Here is an 18575-nt window from a genome sequence, read left to right as displayed (position 1 = left end):
AAAGGGTTGTTTCGTGGACACTGCTTGAATATAATCTACTGGGGCAGAAATTAGTTTTCAACCAGAATGAGAAGAAGATCGATTTTGCAGTTTGTGGGCGGGGGACGGACACTGAGAGCAGAGCGGTCCCCAGGCGCCGCCGTCAGCAGCAGCATCTCCGCGGCGGCTCGGGAGGAGCCTGGCGGGGCCCGGGAGGAGCCCCAGCAAGAGCAAAAGCGGGCCGTGGTGACCACGGCGGGACAGGGAAGTGCCCCGCCGCCAGCATTTACCACAGCCACTCGAGAAGCTGTGAAGCAGCAGTCAGGACCCATGGTGCGGTCCGCAGAAGCACCGCCACAGCTGTAGGTCCTGACTCGGCCGTTTACGAGCCATGTAACTTGAGCCCAATTAACCACTCCGAGTCTCAGTGTTCCTCACTGAAAAACGGAGTGAACAGCAGTGTGTTCTTCTGAGCGCATTTCCCAAACTTCACTGATCACAGTGAGCACCCGAAGTCCTTCTGAAAGACACAGCCTCCCGGGCTTCTTCCCTGCGGATTTTTATTCTGTAGGTCTGGGGTGGGATGCCTCCAAGCAGTTCTTAACATCGCACAGATCTGGGGAACACTGTAAAATGACACTCAAATGTCTGTTAACATTTCGTTGACTTGGGCTTGGGCCAATGCCTCGCACAAAGGAAAACGGAAGGAGCTCAGATACTGGTCATCATTCTTTTCCTCTAGGAACATGGAAGAACCCAAAGGCTCTGCAAAACCACAGGTGTGTTTGAACTCCAAATTAATTTTCAGACCCTGCCCCCAGATATGAAGTGTAAATCCTCAGGAAAGATGATGAGGAGTATGATACTCCATTAAAAAAAAAAAAAAAAGGAGCACCATTAAAAATAAGCACTTCCTCTTTGGGTAATTGGGGCACCCCAGTTCTTTTACTAACATGCTATTCTCTTTGTTTTGATTTCTCCACATGCAAGATGGAGAAGGTGACAGTTGCTCTCCCTAGAAAAGATATTTGAAAAATACTGTACTCCTGGGGTCTTCGAGGAGAGGAGTGAAATAGCAAAGAAGAGAAAATCCTGAACTTGAAATTGGATAATACCAGGAAACTCTGGACAACTACCTCCAAATTAAAGTTCCTTGGGAGATGGGTAGTGTTCCTAATTTACATTATTTAAGTGTTTTTCTCCCTCCTAGGAGCAGGTTTGGGATTTATCTGACTGGGAGGTGGCAGGGGTGTCCTGAGGATTTCTAGAAACTTCTAACAACTTCTCCAGCTAATACTTCACAAATTATGAGGTACCCTAATGCTGTCAGCAGATGCTCTGGGCTCTTTGGACTTTCCCTCGAGTCTCAGTGTCCCCGATGCTGCCCAGAAATCCACTGGCTAGCGCATGGGGGAAAAGCTTTGCGAGAGAATGGAAGGGAAACCAAGTTTTGCTTTTCACTATGGATAATGTAGGCTTCAGCCAAAATTTTTCAAGAAATTAATTTTTTAATTAGCTCTAAAAGACATAAATATAACTAGATCTTTAATTCAAGCATTTATAAAAATCTTTCTTTCCATAGTATACTTAATGAGCATTTCAGTTTTTGCTCTAATAGCTATAGGGACCGGAATATTCTAGAAAGGGTATCATTTTTTTTTCATGCTTTTGACAGCTATTGAAAAACTGCATTTATATGTCCAATAACACTGACTAAGCTTTTACTAAGTGTCATGTGTTTTACTGAGCATCATCTCAATCCTCAACTGGAAACCAAAGCTTCACAAGTCTGAGGAGCTTGCCCAGGGCCACTCAGCCTGTGAACAGTGGAGCCTGCATTTGACCCCAGGCGCACCTGACTCCCACGCCCATGACCATTACTTGATTCTTGGTTCCTTTCATGCTGAGAGCATAAGTAAACTTTCCTCCAAAAGTTCCTTTCTACTTAAAAGAATGCACTTTTCAAATCTAATCTTAAAAATGGTAAACCTGTACACCAGAAATTGACACAACATTGTAAACTGACTATACTTCAATAAAAAAAATTTTTTTTAAAAATGGTTAACTTGATTACTGGGTACTATGACAAGCACTACAAAAAAAATAAAATAAAAATGAATAAAACTGAATAATCATGGGACATGATTTTTCTTACCTGCTGTGGTGACTCTATTGTTTCTTCAGCCAGATTATGAACATCAGGAGCCAAGAGTAAGCTAAAAACTCCCTTAATTCCAGACCACGCTATAACAATGCCCCATCTCCAGTTATACTCATAACTGGAATGCCTCAGAATAGGGCTCACTAGGACCACAGTAAGTAACCTGTGGAAAGAAAAACATTTGTTTTTAAATCACACCATATGTATCAATGTTATTTATGTTGAAGCTATGCAGTAAATACTAAATTTCTTGAATTTCTTATAAAAATTTTCAGACAATCCAGTTTATTGATCAGCTTTACAAACTCTCTGGAACTAACCAAATCTACTATCTAAATTTTACACTTAATACTCAACTCTTGAAAAATAACGCTAGAAGTTCTGTACAAATATAAAGAATTATTACTAACACTAGTGTGTACTGTTTGGGATTTTGGTAGTAAATTCCTGCAGGGAAACTTCTTCAAGTATCAATGACAAGCTCCCTGGAAGGCCATGACTGCATTCAGAAATTAGACGAGGATGGCCGACAGGTAGATCATGGTTGAAAAGTAAAATTATTGTAGACACATTAATAACTTCTGTTTAATCAAATTTTTCTTGAGCTCCCACAAGAATCATACATTAAATGTCACATAAATAATTTCGATTTTTGCTTCCTTTCTCTACAGATCATTTTCCTACAAGACTCTGCGCCAAAATTTGGATTCTATCTTTAGGAGATCTGCACCAAAAAAACATCAGTACTGTCCTTCAAAGGAGATTTAAGCAGAAATAAAACTGACATGTTCTCAGCTTCAAAAATTACGTTATGCATCAGTTTTTCAGTGGGCATTTCTTAAGACAATTTAGAGAATTTTTCTCATTGAAAAACAGAAAATCTACAATTTACCACCTATAATGTATATAATTAACTTGGGCAATCTCCTCTGCCTTGCTTTTAGCCTTTTGCAAAGTAATGCTTATCGAAATTTTCAGCCTTACTAAAGGATCTTTCTCTAAGATACCATTGAGTCCAGCCAAAATAGAACAACTTACGTCACTTCCTGATCTCAAAAACAGAGAAGCAGTATAGCAAAGACCCTGGAGTTAGTCTACCTGGTTTTAAATTTAGACTTTTTTTTTTTTTTACTATGTAAACTTAAGAAAGGTATTTAATCTCGCTAAGCCTCAGTTTCTTCCTCTATAAAATGGAGATGATAATAATAATAATGGCACTTGCTTTGAATGACCTTTATGAAGAGCCAGTTAAATGAGGCAACACTCACAGGGCCCAGAATGATGTTTTGAATGTGGTCAACACTCAATACATGTTAGCAAGGATTATTACGTCCAAGCCTCGTTTGGCTCATCTTCTCTGAAATGCTTTTCTCAACAAGTCTCTTACGGAAAGTCCACCCCTACTTTGAGGGCCCCTTACGATGACTCCCTCCATTAAAGCCTCTTCTCTAGTGAGGTAGGACTGTAAGTCCACACAAGATCTCTGGCACTCACTAGCCATTTGACCTTGGGCACAGCCCTTTGCCTTTCAGTTTTTTCATCTATACAATGGAGATAATAATTCTTATCTCCCAGTGCCGTTGTGAAGTTGAAATGAGATAATGGATGCATAGCTGAGTCAAACAATGTGCAAAAAGCCATGTACCTTTCTCCACACACTGTGACCAACCTCAGCCTCCACTTGCACTCCCATGGTGGAAAGACGGTGGAAAGAAACGTAAATTGTCTACACATCCCTCTGTGTGAGAGGGACTACTTGAATCGCATGCAGTGCTTCCAGAGTCAGCAGCAGCAATGCTCCATGAGAACATCTTATAAGTAAGCTCTCTCAGCCAGGCCTATCCTGAGTAGAAAGGCCAATGTTTTTGGAGACGCTGTCATGAATTCTTCTGGAAGACATAACTGTCACTTGTGGGCAATGTCATTCTAGAAAAAGCATGGTCGGGAGAGTCAAGTTTAAATCCCAACTCTGTCCTTACAATTTGGGTGTCTCCAGGCAAGTGTTTAACCTCTCTGGGCTTCATCTGTGAAAAGATGTAACAGCACCTAGCTCATAAGGTTGTATTAATATTAATGGTATAATGTACACGGTTAGCGCTTAATAAATGTCTTTATCATAGTTTTGATGATAATACAGGATGAAAGTCAACAAGATGTTAGCAGCATTAATCTGGTCCAGTGGTACTCAGACTTTAACAAGCTTGTTGAAACAGTTTCCTGGATCTCATCTCCAGAGACTGAATTCAGCAAACTGGGACGGGCCCGTGAATTTGCATTTCCCTCAAGCTCATGGGTTATGCTGATGCTGCTGTTCTGCCCCTTCTTATTTTACAGATGGAACCTTGAAGAGTAAACAGACTTTCCCTCAATTGCACAGCAACCACTACCAGGACCTTGACAGCAATACAGGATTCCTGACTGCATGTCCAGAGCTCTTTTTGCTATAACTCACCTAAGTCCAGTAAGCAAACTTTAAAATATAATTCTTACCTTACAAAATTCACTGTTGCAAATAAGATGAACATGAAAACTAAAGTGTGGAATGTAAAATACCCAGTTTCTCCACATCCAATTACAATGCCAAAGAAAGTGTATATTAAATCTTGATATACACATGAAAACATCATTAGAAACCTACAATAAATGGAAAGGAAATCACATTTTAAGCAATGTGTTTTTTAAATAGTTTTCTTTTCACATAAAAGCATCTACCACATATCTTCTATTCTTGTCTTAGCAGAGGTCCTTGCCTCCATCACTGTTACAATTAACATTTAAAAGCATTTTGCTGAAATCAGAAACAGACTCACAAATATACAGAACAAACTAGTGGTTACTAGTGGGGAGAGGGGAGTGGGAGGAAGCAAGGTAGAGGCATGGGATTAAGAGATACAAACTATTATGTATAAAATAAGTAAGTAACCAGGACATATAGTACAGCACAGCACAGAGAAATATAGCTATTATTTTGTAATAACTTTAAAAGGAGTATAATCTATAAAAATGTTGAATCACTATGTTGTACAACTGAAACTATTATAATATTATAAGTCAACTATACCTAAATAAAGATTAACTAATTAAAATAAAATTAAAGTATTTTACTGGAACTAAAATACACCCAGTTTCATATTCCCCATTACCCTCATCACACCAATGCCTGTGGGCTGCCTTTCACAGCAGAATAGTAAGAGCAAGGCAGAAAAATAAGGATCCCCACTTTCCAAGCTGGTGACGTGGCACTTTTGCTGAGATTAGTGGGCAGCATATCAGCTGTCCAGCTGGCCACAGCTGAGGCTGCCACAAGGAGCCCCTGGTTAACCTTGACTTTGTGATAGCTGCCTGGATCCCCTCCATGCCCTCTGCACAACTTCTCCCTTTGTGATCAGCATGAAACTCCTTTACTTTGAAAGTCTCTTCTATCTGCTTTCTCATCTACTCAATTCCTAAAAACTTTGTTAAAACAGCTAACCCTAATCCCATGTTCTTCAGGAAACCACCCTAAGCCCTCTCGCTGTAAGTGATCCTCCTCCAAATCCTTACATGCTGATTGTCTACACCACCATGGTTCTTCAGCAGAGAAGAGCATTAGAATCACCCAGACTGTCTCCCAAAAATCTACAAGTCTAGCCCCACCCCCAAAGATTCTTTATGAGTAGACCAGAGCACAGCAGTTAGGGCATGGGGCTGCTCTGGTTCCACGAGGCAACTAACACACCTGGGTCAGGGCCAGGCCTGACTTCTACAGGTGGATCTCAAGTCCTGCCTCTTCTTGGTCCCCTCGATTCACACGTTCCCTTTCATATCACTGGGTGACTGTATCTGTCCCTAAAACCAGTCTCCCTATAGATAGGTCTCAAGATCTACACTGGGAAAGAAGCACTAGGAATCCTCTTTCTAGCTGCAGATATAAACCATGTTCTCTATCACAGCATTATTCCAATCAAACAGATAATCTGATACTCTGTCTGACTCCCGTCTCTTGATTCAACTGATTAGAGCTCCTAGAAGGAAAGGCTGTGAGTTGGAACCTCAAACTGTAAAGCTTAGTTTTATAAAAATTGAGAAATGATGGAAAAACTGACTGAGTAGAATACTTTTTAAAATGTCTACACACATCTTTAAAAATGCCTTAGAGATAGTAAGATCCCAGTAAACATACAATTATTTACACTGATTACCATGTTCTTCCATACACATGTCCACCATTTAACAATGAGCATCTTCTGGGAAGGAACTTATTGTCATGGCCCCAAATCTAAGACACAACATCCAGGCCACAGATGATATTAAGAAAGGATTCATCAAATAGGTGAAAGAATAAACAATTTAATGAATAGAATGAATAACTTATAATGATGCTGACAGCATGACTGAGCTCAGGAAATTGTCTAAATACAGACAAAAAGTCTATGTTCTGTCAACTAGTAGTTATCCCAAGTTTCTAGGTTTTAAAAACCAGTAAAGTAAGTGTCACTCATATACACACAAAACTTGATTAAGTTACAGGTACCAATTTTTTCATTTTGCCAAGTAGAGTTATATATATATTTTAAAAAGTGAAGTCTTCTATCACTGGAATTTCATAAAAGAAATGACATTTTTAAACAACATAAAAGTAGGGAGGACGTAAATTCAGAATGATGAATAATAGTCTTTTATATCAAAGCAATGAGTTTTCATGGGAAAACTCAGGGTAATGGCTTATTTTTCTCATTTCAACATTCACTTTCAGCCCCAGTGAGAATTTCTACACTAGACTACGATTTGGTGTGAAATAATTCTAAAACACTTCTGTGATTTAGCACAGTCTCTCAGAGAATGGCTAACTCATTTGTCTGAGAAGACAAGCAAATGGCTTTCCCTCTGTCTACAAATGTCCATATGACACCTTGGAGTTTTGCTGGGTTTGCATTTTTTTTCTGCTACTTTCCTTTTCCAGCTCTTCCCAAGTTAGGATATTGTCATCCAGGTATGTTTCAAAGGAATCAAAGGAATAAAGTATTTTTCAAACTTTCCACAGTTCAAAATAAATTTTTATCAAAGAGTTACATATAAAAAGCATCATGATCTCTGAGCCACTGATACATTATCCATAACAGGAGTATCAATTAATGTCAATAATTGTCGGTGGCTTAAGTTTTTTTCAAGCATAACCTGTAGTAAAATTTAAAATGAAAAGTTTTTTTAAAAGTTATTAAAAATGAATTCTATTAGTGTCCATGAGGACAGGAGCACTTAAGCACTAAACTTCTATGAGATCTATACGAAGTACGTAACAGGAGACTTACTTAGTAATTACTAACTCGATCCTCGGTTTAAAGCTTAAGGAATCTAAATTCAGTCCTACAGAGATTAAAGCAACCATACCGGACATTCCTAAAAATTCCACTGGGGAGAAAAAAAAAAGAATAAAATTAGTTGCTTTGAAATCCGCACACTAAGCTGCTTTATCTTGAGTGAAGAATTGTTGGGAAACTTAAAAGACTGGTAGTATTTCTTGGAAAGTTGTTTTAAGTGACTGGCCTAATCCTTAGATCAGGGGTTGACAAGCTTTTTCTGTGAAGGATCATATAGTAAATACTTAGTCTTTGGGGCTGTTGTGGCCCCAGTTGCAACTACTCCACTCAGCCGGTCCAGTGCACAAGTGGCCTACATAATACATAAATGAATGACTGTCCAATAATAATAGACACCAAAATTTGAATTGCTGCAAAATATTTTTTTGAGTTTTTTTTGAAAAGCATTTTAAAATGTGAAAACTATTTTTAGTTCATGGGCTATACAAAAAATAGGCATATTTGACTCACAGGCTCTAGTCTGCCAACCCCTTGCCATAGACCGTCCTTGAGGACAGGGCTAGTGAAAAATAAGTTTAACGGCCTCTGCCCAGCATCTCCGCGACACTCTGCAGCGTGTCCTAGGGGCTGTGGTCCAAGCTCAGAGTTTGCATGGGGACCGCAGGTCCTGAAGCTTGCTGTTCTTTTGCCTGGGACAGATGCCCCTAAAATTGTGATTCCTTGGGCTCTAAACAAATATGTAAATGTAGTCTGGGGCAGGAAAACCAACTATGAATGTCTGAACACTGTGAATTCCAACAGTCCTAGGCTGCAGAATCTTCAACTAGCACATTATAAATGTCAGACAGAGGAAGGGAAAAAAGACGCAAGGTAGGAGTGGAAGGCCCTTGGAGCAGGGCTGAGCTGGCTGCTCAGGGTTTGTGACATCCCTTTTCCCCATTAGTGCCCCTGCATCTGCAAAATGGGTGTAAAAGAAGAATGCCTCATAGAGTTGTTGTGAGGATAAAATTAGATAACATGAAGAGTGCTTGGCACATCTTTAAAACAAGGAATAAATGATAATCACTGTTGTCATGCTATTAATTATTTTTATATGTTCACTTCATTGCTTGGCAAATTTATGCCGTTTATTAATTTGAAGGGGATTTTATTATTCCTTTGGTTTATCTAGTTTACTTAAATCCACTTTAGATTTCTTTTTACCTACTTATTTAACTGAATTTAATATAAATAAACAATGACAGTAAAACCAGTGGTACTGGGAGCTGTGAGGATAGAGAAACTCTTGCAATCTTACTTCCAATTCCCTACAACTCATACTATGGGATTTTAAAGCTCATTTTTTTCACCAACAGTCACTACCTAGAGACAACATTTGTTATGAGAAAACCACAAAATAACTTTATTTTAAAACTGATATCATTTAGTATAATCCCAATGTTACACAAAAATACGGTGTGAATGCATACATTAATACATGTATGTACATGCGTATGTATTTGTTAAAGGCTAAGCACATGCACCAAAATGTGTCAGTGGTTAAATTTACAACATAGGTTTAGATTTTTTCTTTGACTTTCCAGAATTTTTCCTAAACTCTACACTGAACATGTACTACTTTTACAATTAGAAAAACAGTCTTTGAGAAATTCCAAGTGCTATTTATGTTAAATGGTATTTCAAATGTTCAAGAAGTTGAGGGTGGGGGGGGATGTCATGGAACATGTAATAAAGAAAGTAATTTTCATCAGCATAAACCCAAGAGGTTAAAAATAGAGCTGTCAAGTTTTCCTGACTCAATGGAAAGAAACCATCACAGAAGACTGATGCCACGGGAAAGCAGCTCTCTCAACTTCTGTCTCTTTCTCTCTCTGGTTTAGAAAAAGGGAAGGTCCTCCTACTAGGAGATTTTGTTTCCTAAAAACAACAGGATTCAGGAACGGATGTTTCCTAACTAGAAAAATATTAGCGTGACGACTGAAGTCCTTTGACATTTATAGCCGAGACCAATGACATAACAGAAAAGAGACAGTGACAGCAATCAGCCCGGGCACAGGCAAGAAGGGAATGCATTGTTTGTAGACAGTTTTCAAACAATAAAACTGCCTAAAAGCCCTCTACTTTTTATTATCACCATTCTCCAGAAATTCTGACCAGTGCCACTTGACAAAATATTCCTTCTGCTGGGACAAACCGCGCCCCCACCACCTCTCTTGGTGTACCTCTGGCCTAGACTTTCCTATAACCCACCATCTATAACATTGACTCCCTTCTAGACACTAAATTCAAATTTTCTTCCATGGGCTGATATATTAATATTTCTAGCTGCACTACCTGTCAATCAACAATGTTCCAGTGAGACTTTTGTCTGGTAATGTCTGTGCAATTTTTTTTGACTATTTTACTTTATTAGAATGAATGTGCTGATGCAAGTGATTTCTAAAAGTCCAAGAATTGTAAATTTAATATAATAGAGACAAAAATGGAAATGACTGTACTGTGCTCAAGGAGGTGACTCTCTGACCTCAATCAGACACTCCCTGGATTTAAGCCAGTTAACAATATGTTTCACCAGCGAAGAAAAAAAAACATAATTAGATAACATGACAGAAATGTAACACGTGTAAATAAAAATTTTACATACGTTCAGCTTTCTGGCAATGGAAACTCTCCTTATAACTGTCTGTTACTGACTGTTGCTGTCAGGATCTGATTAAGCCTAAGAGTGAAGAACTACCTGAAACTGTTAATTCCTGGAGCAGAGGAAAGTGTAATGCAGGAGGGAGGGGTATTTTTTTCCCAGGGCTGTTGTAACCGAGTACCACAAACTAAGTGTCTTAAACAACAGGAATTTATTGCCTCATAGTCTGTAGGCTAGAGGTCCAAGATCAATCCTTTGCACCAGCGATCCCTTCAGAGCGCTGAGAGGGAGAATGTATTCCAGGCCTCTCAAGGACTGACCGGGAGCCCCTCCGTGAATTAGAACGAAAGGGGAAGGGAACCAGCATTTATCGGCTGCCCTACCTTGAGCCTGGTGTTGTGCTGGTAAATGTTTAACAGCAGCAATCTGGGGGGTAAAAAAAAAAACCCAGTTGGTAGTATCTGCCAGTTTCCATGGTCCCACTATGGCCAGTTTCAAGCTACCAACATTATGTCACTTAAACACAGCTCTGGGAAGAGATGTGAACAATCAGCTCTTGCGATTGAAGTCCTACCTCCAGGACACAAACATGAGTGAGTCACACAACACATATTATTTCATTAATGCCTGCAATGCTCCTCTCAATTAGGTTATAGTATATCATGTTCATAGATGAGGAAACTAACTAAAGCTTAGAGAGGTAACACTCCAAAGTCACTGAGCTAATAAATTGTGAAGCTCAGATGTGAATCCAACTCTGCCTCATTCCACAGCTCTTGAAGGACTACTAGTTTATTCAACCAACATGTATTAAATTACTATTAGGCATATGGCAAGTGCTGGGCTTGGCTCAGGGAATACAGAAAAGAGAATAAATAAAAAGATGAATAAGAGACAGCCTCTACCTCAAGGAACTCATGGTCCAATGAGAAAACAAAAGGAAATATTAAATTAAAATTTTTTCTTCAAATATTTAAGACGTTTAAAACAGGTAGACAGGGGAGGGAAAAAAATGAAGTTGAAGGAAATGACCCTTTGGGGAATGTTTTCTATAATTTTACTGACTCAGGGCAGTGAGCAACAACAAGAGGCAGTTTACCCGTGGAGGGAGCAGTGCTGGTTGGTAACTGGAGGGGAAAGAGGAGTAATGAACCTCTGGACACCTGAGGTCTCCCATGCATGGAAGTTGCTCCACTGTGCCAGGGAAGAGCAGAAGCAGAATTTGGCCATTTTGCCACAATTACTATGGCTTTTGGGAACTGGTTACCTCAGTCAGGCCAGGAAAGACTTTAGTTCCCAGTCCCATGGGACTAAACTAGCATATGAATGTTGAAGGTTGACCAGCTGAAGGCTCTCCAACTCCCACAATAATTCTACCCTCATCACTTCCAGACAAAGATATACCTGATTTCTCCCTCTCCTTTCCTGCCTCCTGGCCTCAGGTAAGGGCCACCATTTCTACAGTCCCTTCAAATTGGTACCCCCTGAATTAAAGCCTGTTGAGCTCAAAAAGACCTCAGGAGCATCTTTCCCAACTTTCTCTCTTTAAAGATGGGTTGCTAAGGGTTAAGAGCAGAAACCAGCTCAGTTCTGATTCCTCTTCCAGGGGACTGCTAGTGACTGAATGTAATGCCAAAGAGTAGAGTTTTAGAAAAGAATAAGAGACAGGGGAGGGCATAGCTGAATGGTAGAGAGTGTGTTTAGCATGCACAAGGTCCTGGGTTCAATCCCCAGCACCTCCATTAAAAATAAATAAACAAACAAACCTAATTACATCCCCTCCAAAAAAATTTTTTTAAAAAAGAATAAGAGAGTAACAACATGGAAGAATGCAAAGGGAAGGGACATGGAATCAAAATCAAAGAGATGTTAAGAGAGACCAGGAAAGAGCTGGAGGTAGCGGAGAGATAATATGATAACAGACACACAGAGGGCCCACATCAAGGTGGAAGCAGTTGGGAAGAAGTAACTGAATTGAGAACAAGGGAAAATTAAAATGCAAAAAGTTCACTTTGAGGACAGCATTTTTTGTATCTGTTTCTGCCTTACCAATGTAGAAAGTCATGTACACCATCGAAATACAGAGAATGATATCAGTCAGCATATTGCTAAAAAGGTCAGTCAATATAAACTGAATGATCCTTGCACACCAATATCCACATAGCGTGCCTCCCAAAATGTCCAAGCAGAGGCCCATGATAACATGTAACTCTAGAAAAAGAAAATAAGAAAAAAAGAAAGTTGAACTATAACTTTTGTTTCTTTCATTGACGGCATTTGGGTCTATACACTTTGGTTTGCTCTTGAGATTTTGAGTAGGAAACGTGTTCTTCAGCAGAAGAGAGTTTCCCATGAAAGCCTGGCAAAAGAGGCTCTCTGGGGACACATGTCCTTTACAGTCTGCAGCTTAGGTCTGCTTGTCCAAGGACAGTAGACTCACGTGCCCTTAGGAGCCATAAACGTGGAAGAACCAATGACAGCCTGGAAAGTGAATGATCAACAAAAGGACATTCAAATTCAAATGTTTTACAAACTATGTCAGGGCCAAGCACACAATGTCCATGATCGCCACCAACCTGCAGTCTATGTGTGACCCCTGCCCCCATCCCAGAGGATATTTGGGAAATGAAGAAGGGAAATTTTCCATGATCACAATAATGGGGGGCAACAGTGCCAGTTAGCGAACAGATACCAGACACTGCTGAGTGCAGTCTTAAGTAACAAAGACTGACCCACCCCAAATGCCTTCAGCTCCCTCACTGAGAAGCAATGCAAACCCCTCTTGATAAATTTCTTTTCCCTTTTAGCAACTCTCTCCTCCTACAACCAACACATAAACATATCAGGAGGACACATGTTCCCTCTTCATGCTGTGACTTTTCCCACTTTCTTCTCTCCTAGTACCACATCTAGGAACCTAGCAAATGAGCATAGCTCCATAGCCCAGTGAACTTCAACCACACCATGGCTGACTGTTATCCTCTCTAGGCACTGACTCTCCAGTACTGCTTGAACCATTCTGCTTTCACCCACAGACTCAAATCCAGGACCAAGCCAATTCTTAACATCCATGCAGTAAACTCCAGATTGATACAGGGAAGAAGTAAATCTGAGCCAGATGACACAACTGTGTGTGTGTGTGCACACGCACACGCACAAGAGTGCACATGTATACCAAGGGGGATGAAATAATTTCACATTCTTTCCCCTTAATCTCTAAGTAAACACATAGATGGTAATTATTTTGTTAGCTGATTTACTATTTTAATTGGTCCATGAGTAAAGTACAGGAAATGCAGTTATCTTTTTTTTTAACATTTTTAAACATTTTTTATTGATTTATAATCATTTTACAATGTTGTGTCAAATTCCAGTGTAGAGCACAATTTTTCAGTTATACATGAACATATATATATTCATTGTCACATTTTTTTCTCTGTGAGCTACCATAAGATCTTGTGTATATTTCCCTGTGCTATACAGTATAATCTTGTTTATCTATTCTACAATTTTGAAATCCCATCTATCCCTTCCCACCCTCCACCCCCTTGGCAACCACAAGTTTGTATTCTATGTCTGTGAGTCTATTTCTGTTTTGTATTTATGTTTTTTTGTTTTGTTTTGTTTTGTTTTAGACTCCACATATGAGCAATCTCATATGGTATTTTTCTTTCTTTTCCTGGCTTACTTCACTTAGAATGACATTCTCCAGGAGCATCCATGTTGCTGCAAATGGTGTTATGTTGTTGGTTTTTATGGCTGAGTAGTATTCCATTGTAAGACATCTTGATTACATTTTAATTTCAGTATGAATTGAAATGCACCATATAAAAATGATATTAGAAAATATACAGACCAAAAAAATGCTCTTACCGCTATAATTGGAAATGCCAAGGAAGTTGCTCCGAAAAATTCCAAAAAAAATGGATGTGAAGCTACAGATGATCATTGATTCTCCTCTGATAATATCAGTATATGTTTTAGAAATGCCTGGAAAAGGAAATATAAAATATAATTTAATGTGCATGAAAATGATGCTTTTGCACAGAAAACACAAAAATAGAAGAGAAGGAATATTCTAGGAAAAAAGAAGGCAGACATAGCTGGGATGGGTCTGCTGGACAATCACCATTTTTAAATTTCTCCATTGTGCCTTCTATACCTCCAGTGGCAAAGGAACATGGCAGTAGCCCTCCTGGAAGTGTCCATTGCCTCAAACCATGCTTAAGCCTCTGGATGAGGCGAAACACTTCTCAGTTCACTATATTTAGCTTGAATAAACATGAATCATTAGACTCCAAAATAATTACACTTTAGAAATAAGTACAAAATATGACCTAGCAAATCTACTCCCAGACATATACCCAAGAGAATTGAAAACATATGTCTGCACAAAAATTTGCACATGAATGTTCACAGCAGCATTTTCGTAATAGCCAAAAAGGGGAAACAACCCACAGTCCCTCAGCTGATGAATGGATAAACACATGTGGGTATATTATGCAGGCTAATATGACCACAGATTGATACAGAAAGTACTGTACAACTACATGTTTTTTAAAGCAGTTTAATATAACCCATTGCATCAAAATCAAAACTGATCCTATTAAATGACACTATTTTTTTAATCCAAAGAGAACTGGATCTGACTAACATTCTACTTTTTTTCCTTTGGTGTTTTTTGAAACACATAATAATTAAATAGATATAGCTGGGGGGGTTCAGTATTAATATTTCTAAGATACTATATGTAGTTCAAACAAAAGGAAGTCTCTGCTTTCCAGTGTTTGATCTTAGTACATGAAACATCAGACTGTTCGGATTCTATCTTTGCAAAAGTCTCCTGAATGATAGAATACCAGGAAACTACAGAATACTAGGATAATATAGAATTTCTGATTACTCAGTGCCTAACTGCAGATCAATATTCAGGCTGTTTATTTCTATTCTCTGTGGTTAATTACTGTAGCCAATAAAGAAAGCAAAGATAATAAAAGGCAAGATAAGTTATAATTATTTTTTATTACTATTTGTTACTAACTTTGACTATAAAAAAAGACAAAAGAATACTGGTTAAATAGGTTTGAAGATTATCAGCACATTTAATTTAGTTGGTCAAGAAATCCTTTAATCCTTCCCTCAGATTTGGTGAGTCAACCAGGATCAAGTTAAGTATAAGATGTGTTGCATGAAGTTTTGAATTTGATGTGTAGTTATTTTAATAGTAAAACTCCCCACAATTCTTATTGACTTAATGTGGAACTAACTTATATTTATTAATTTGTTGTAAAATTTGGGAAAAAGAATAAAACAAAATAAAACAAATAAACAAGTAAAACAAAAATCATCTATAATTCCATAACCCAGAGAGAACTATTTGAATGTTCTTCTAAGAATGTAATTCTTTGTACTCAGTTGAAATCAAAATAAATTTTGTATTTTATTCCTTTACAAGCTCCTATTCCAGATTTGTTTTAAAGTAAGAACTGTTTGAGCCCTGTGCACTCTTTTAAAGTAGGTAATGAATAGACAGGTTCATCTTAACTCACTCGTCTCACTGGGTCAGTCCACATGACGCAGGCTGTGCAGGTTTTACAGTGCACCAAGGCACCACATGAAATGAAGCAGCATTCACGCTGTAGGAGCAGTTTTGCATATGCAAAGATTATGGTAATTTTAGGCATACAGCAAAAAATATTTCTACTTAAAAAAGCAATGTATTATGACAATTAGATAGGAAGGATCATTTATCTAATTCACACAAAGGACCTATATGGTGGCTCTTTCAACACCATAAATGAGTGAGAGTGATTTTCCCCCCATAAAAATGAGTCAAATTTGTCTTACTAGGTAAAAATGTCACTGAATGCAGAGCCATGTACCACCCGAGTATTACTGACATAACGAAAATAACGATTAAGAGTCAAATACCTTCACTAGTTTTAGAGAAATGGAAGACTTTCCACTCCTGTTTTGAAAAAAAAAATTTAATATGGAGACTGCAATAAATAATTAAAGTTTGGAGTTTATTAGAGCCTCTTATAATGGAGAGATTGCAGAAAAGGGAGCAGGAAGAAAATGATGCAAATAAAACAAGTGGCAAATACTAATGGCTAAAAAAGAAAGACAGGTGAATGAAAGACAGAAAAATAATGTGCTTGGGGGAAAAAAGAGAGAGAAAGAAAAGAGGACAGGATCTGACTCTTTGAGAAATATCTTGTGACAATGTGAACTATCACCACCAAAAGTGTCTTAAAACTTCCCATGTTTTCTCAAGTGTAAGTCTAAGTGGGTATAAAAATGGGAATATCACTTGCCAGAAAGGTTCAAGATTTCCCAAGCCAATCATAAGGCAATATATTTCCACCAAGTATAACTGACACCTTAAATTGGTTAGTTAAATATTTCTGGCTCAAAAACAGAAACCACAATATCTAGACATTTCATGTCTTTACTGCTATGTTAATAAAACATGACAACAGGGGCATATTTCAGAATGAAATCACCTTTTTACCAAATGAGATGGGAAGCAGTGTAGAACCCCAAAGCCTCTTGGGAATAAGCTTTTATTGAACAACATATGTGCCAGACTATATTTTCACCCCATTTCTCTTAAATAAATTACAAGTCCCTCTACCACCTGCCCAAGGTTAGCTGCTCCAAAATGGAGGCAGTTCTAACAAGAGGTAGCTAGACCTTGGAAAAGTTTCTTTAGGGGAAAGGCAGAGTCTCTACCTTGTGGCTTGGAATTCAGCGGAAGGGAATAGAATACTAATTTTTTATCACTTTCTAGGAAGGTTACATTTTCTTCTTGAAAAAACTTGAGATCATAATTGATGCTGTTTATCCTGGATCTCAGGTTGCCTTATTGACTTTGCATATCAATCAATGCTCCAGCTCCAAGACAAACAGCACAAATATCTACTTTGTTAGATGCACAACTCATGGAAGAAAAATACTGTCAAAAGGAAATAATTTATCCTCACATCTTCAAGAGAGAGAAATAAATCTGACATACCAATAGTTTTCAGTGAATTCACAGAATGAACAGGATCTGTAATGACAAGGGTCATGCTAAAGAGTACGCAAGATTGCAAATCCCATGAGTCCTTATTGAATTTCAGAACCACATATCCAATTATGATGAATGCTATAGAAAAGCTGATGAATCCAGTTAACAAGACCTGTGAAACCAATTCATAACATGGTATTAGGTTTAACATCTCAACATGGCATGACTGCATTTACTTATGTATGAGTCAGATCATGGCTATATATTTTATACCATTACTCTGGAAGACAACTTTAAAAGATAGTCTAGTTTACCTACCTCAAAGAAACCACCCCTTCCGAAAAAATGAGATTCTACTTTTTTGTGAAAAGACCCATTCACCAATCTCTCTTGTTCCTATTCCAGCTTAATAGTTATCATTGTCAAAATGTTCTAAGATGGAATGCAAATTTCTCTTGCTTCTGTGTGAAACATTTCCTGGTTTTCTCAGGGATGATCTGCAGGGCTCCAGGCAGAAAGAGAAGTAAAACAATGGGCAAAAAGCCCATTCCAGCTGATCTGGCCCCCGTGGTAAGGGTTTTCTAGAAGCCGTATTCAGCAAACTTTTGTGTACAACTCATTGCTCAACTGTTTCCTGACACTACCACATCTGTCAAGGATGCTGGGAAATGTAGTACTATTTCACACTGGATCCGCTCCCACACCAAACAAAATACAGGAAGTCTCTCTCTAGTGAGAAAGAAAGGGATAGACAATCAGTAGTGCCTGACTCAAAACCAGCAACAGAACATAAAACTTTGAAACAAGGAGAGGAACAAAAGGGATAAAGAAAACTGGATCAACTTAATTGATTGAGAAGGGAAAAATGAATGAGAAAAAGTAAAGGAAAAGAATCATAAATAAAAAATACAAAATCATATGGGAGAAACAGAAATTTAACTTCTTTTGATTTTTTAAAATTTATTCTTTAATTTACATACAGTAAAATTAATTCTTTTGACGTATAGTTATACAAGTTTTGACAAATGCATAAAGTCATGTGACCATGACCAAAATGAAGGAACAAAACAGATCCGTCACCCCCAAAAATTTGTTCACACTGCCCCTTTGCAGTCAGTTTCTTCCCTCATCCCCACTTCCTGGCAACCAATGATCTATTCTACAAACGTGCAGTTTTGCCTTTGCTAGAAGGAAGGTCTGTGAATGGAATTATACAATATGTAGTTTTTGGGTCTGGTTTCTTTCTCTTAGCACAATGCATTTGAAATTCTTTCATGTTGTGCCTATCAATACCCTGTTCCTTTTCTATTGCTGGGTAATATTCCATTGTAAGATGTGCCACAATTTGTTTACCCATTTGATGGTTGAGAAATGTTTGAGTTGTTTCCAGACTTTTGAGATTATGAATAAAGCTGCTATAAAGATTCATACAGAGTTTTTATTGAAAGTATAAGTTTTCATTTCTCTTGGGTAAATATACAT

General features: G+C 38.3%; 1 protein-coding gene across 1 annotated transcript in view; it reads right to left on the bottom strand.

The window, feature by feature from the left end:
* SLC9C2 (solute carrier family 9 member C2 (putative)) overlaps positions 1-18575 on the bottom strand; it is a 68564-nt gene that overhangs the window by 41556 nt on the left and 8433 nt on the right. Inside the window, exons 5-10 of the mRNA XM_032463713.1 lie at positions 17100-17265; positions 13955-14071; positions 12131-12292; positions 7432-7531; positions 4631-4774; positions 2135-2303 (exon numbers count right to left, since the gene is read on the bottom strand). Of these exons, the coding sequence (XP_032319604.1) occupies positions 2135-2303; positions 4631-4774; positions 7432-7531; positions 12131-12292; positions 13955-14071; positions 17100-17265 (858 nt within the window). The remainder of the gene's footprint in view (positions 1-2134; positions 2304-4630; positions 4775-7431; positions 7532-12130; positions 12293-13954; positions 14072-17099; positions 17266-18575) is intronic.

The sequence above is a fragment of the Camelus ferus genome, chromosome 21 (assembly GCF_009834535.1).
Source record: "Camelus ferus isolate YT-003-E chromosome 21, BCGSAC_Cfer_1.0, whole genome shotgun sequence".
Taxonomy (NCBI): domain Eukaryota; kingdom Metazoa; phylum Chordata; class Mammalia; order Artiodactyla; family Camelidae; genus Camelus; species Camelus ferus.
Note: the sequence above shows the minus strand (reverse complement) of the source record. Positions and strands in the feature narration are given on the sequence as shown.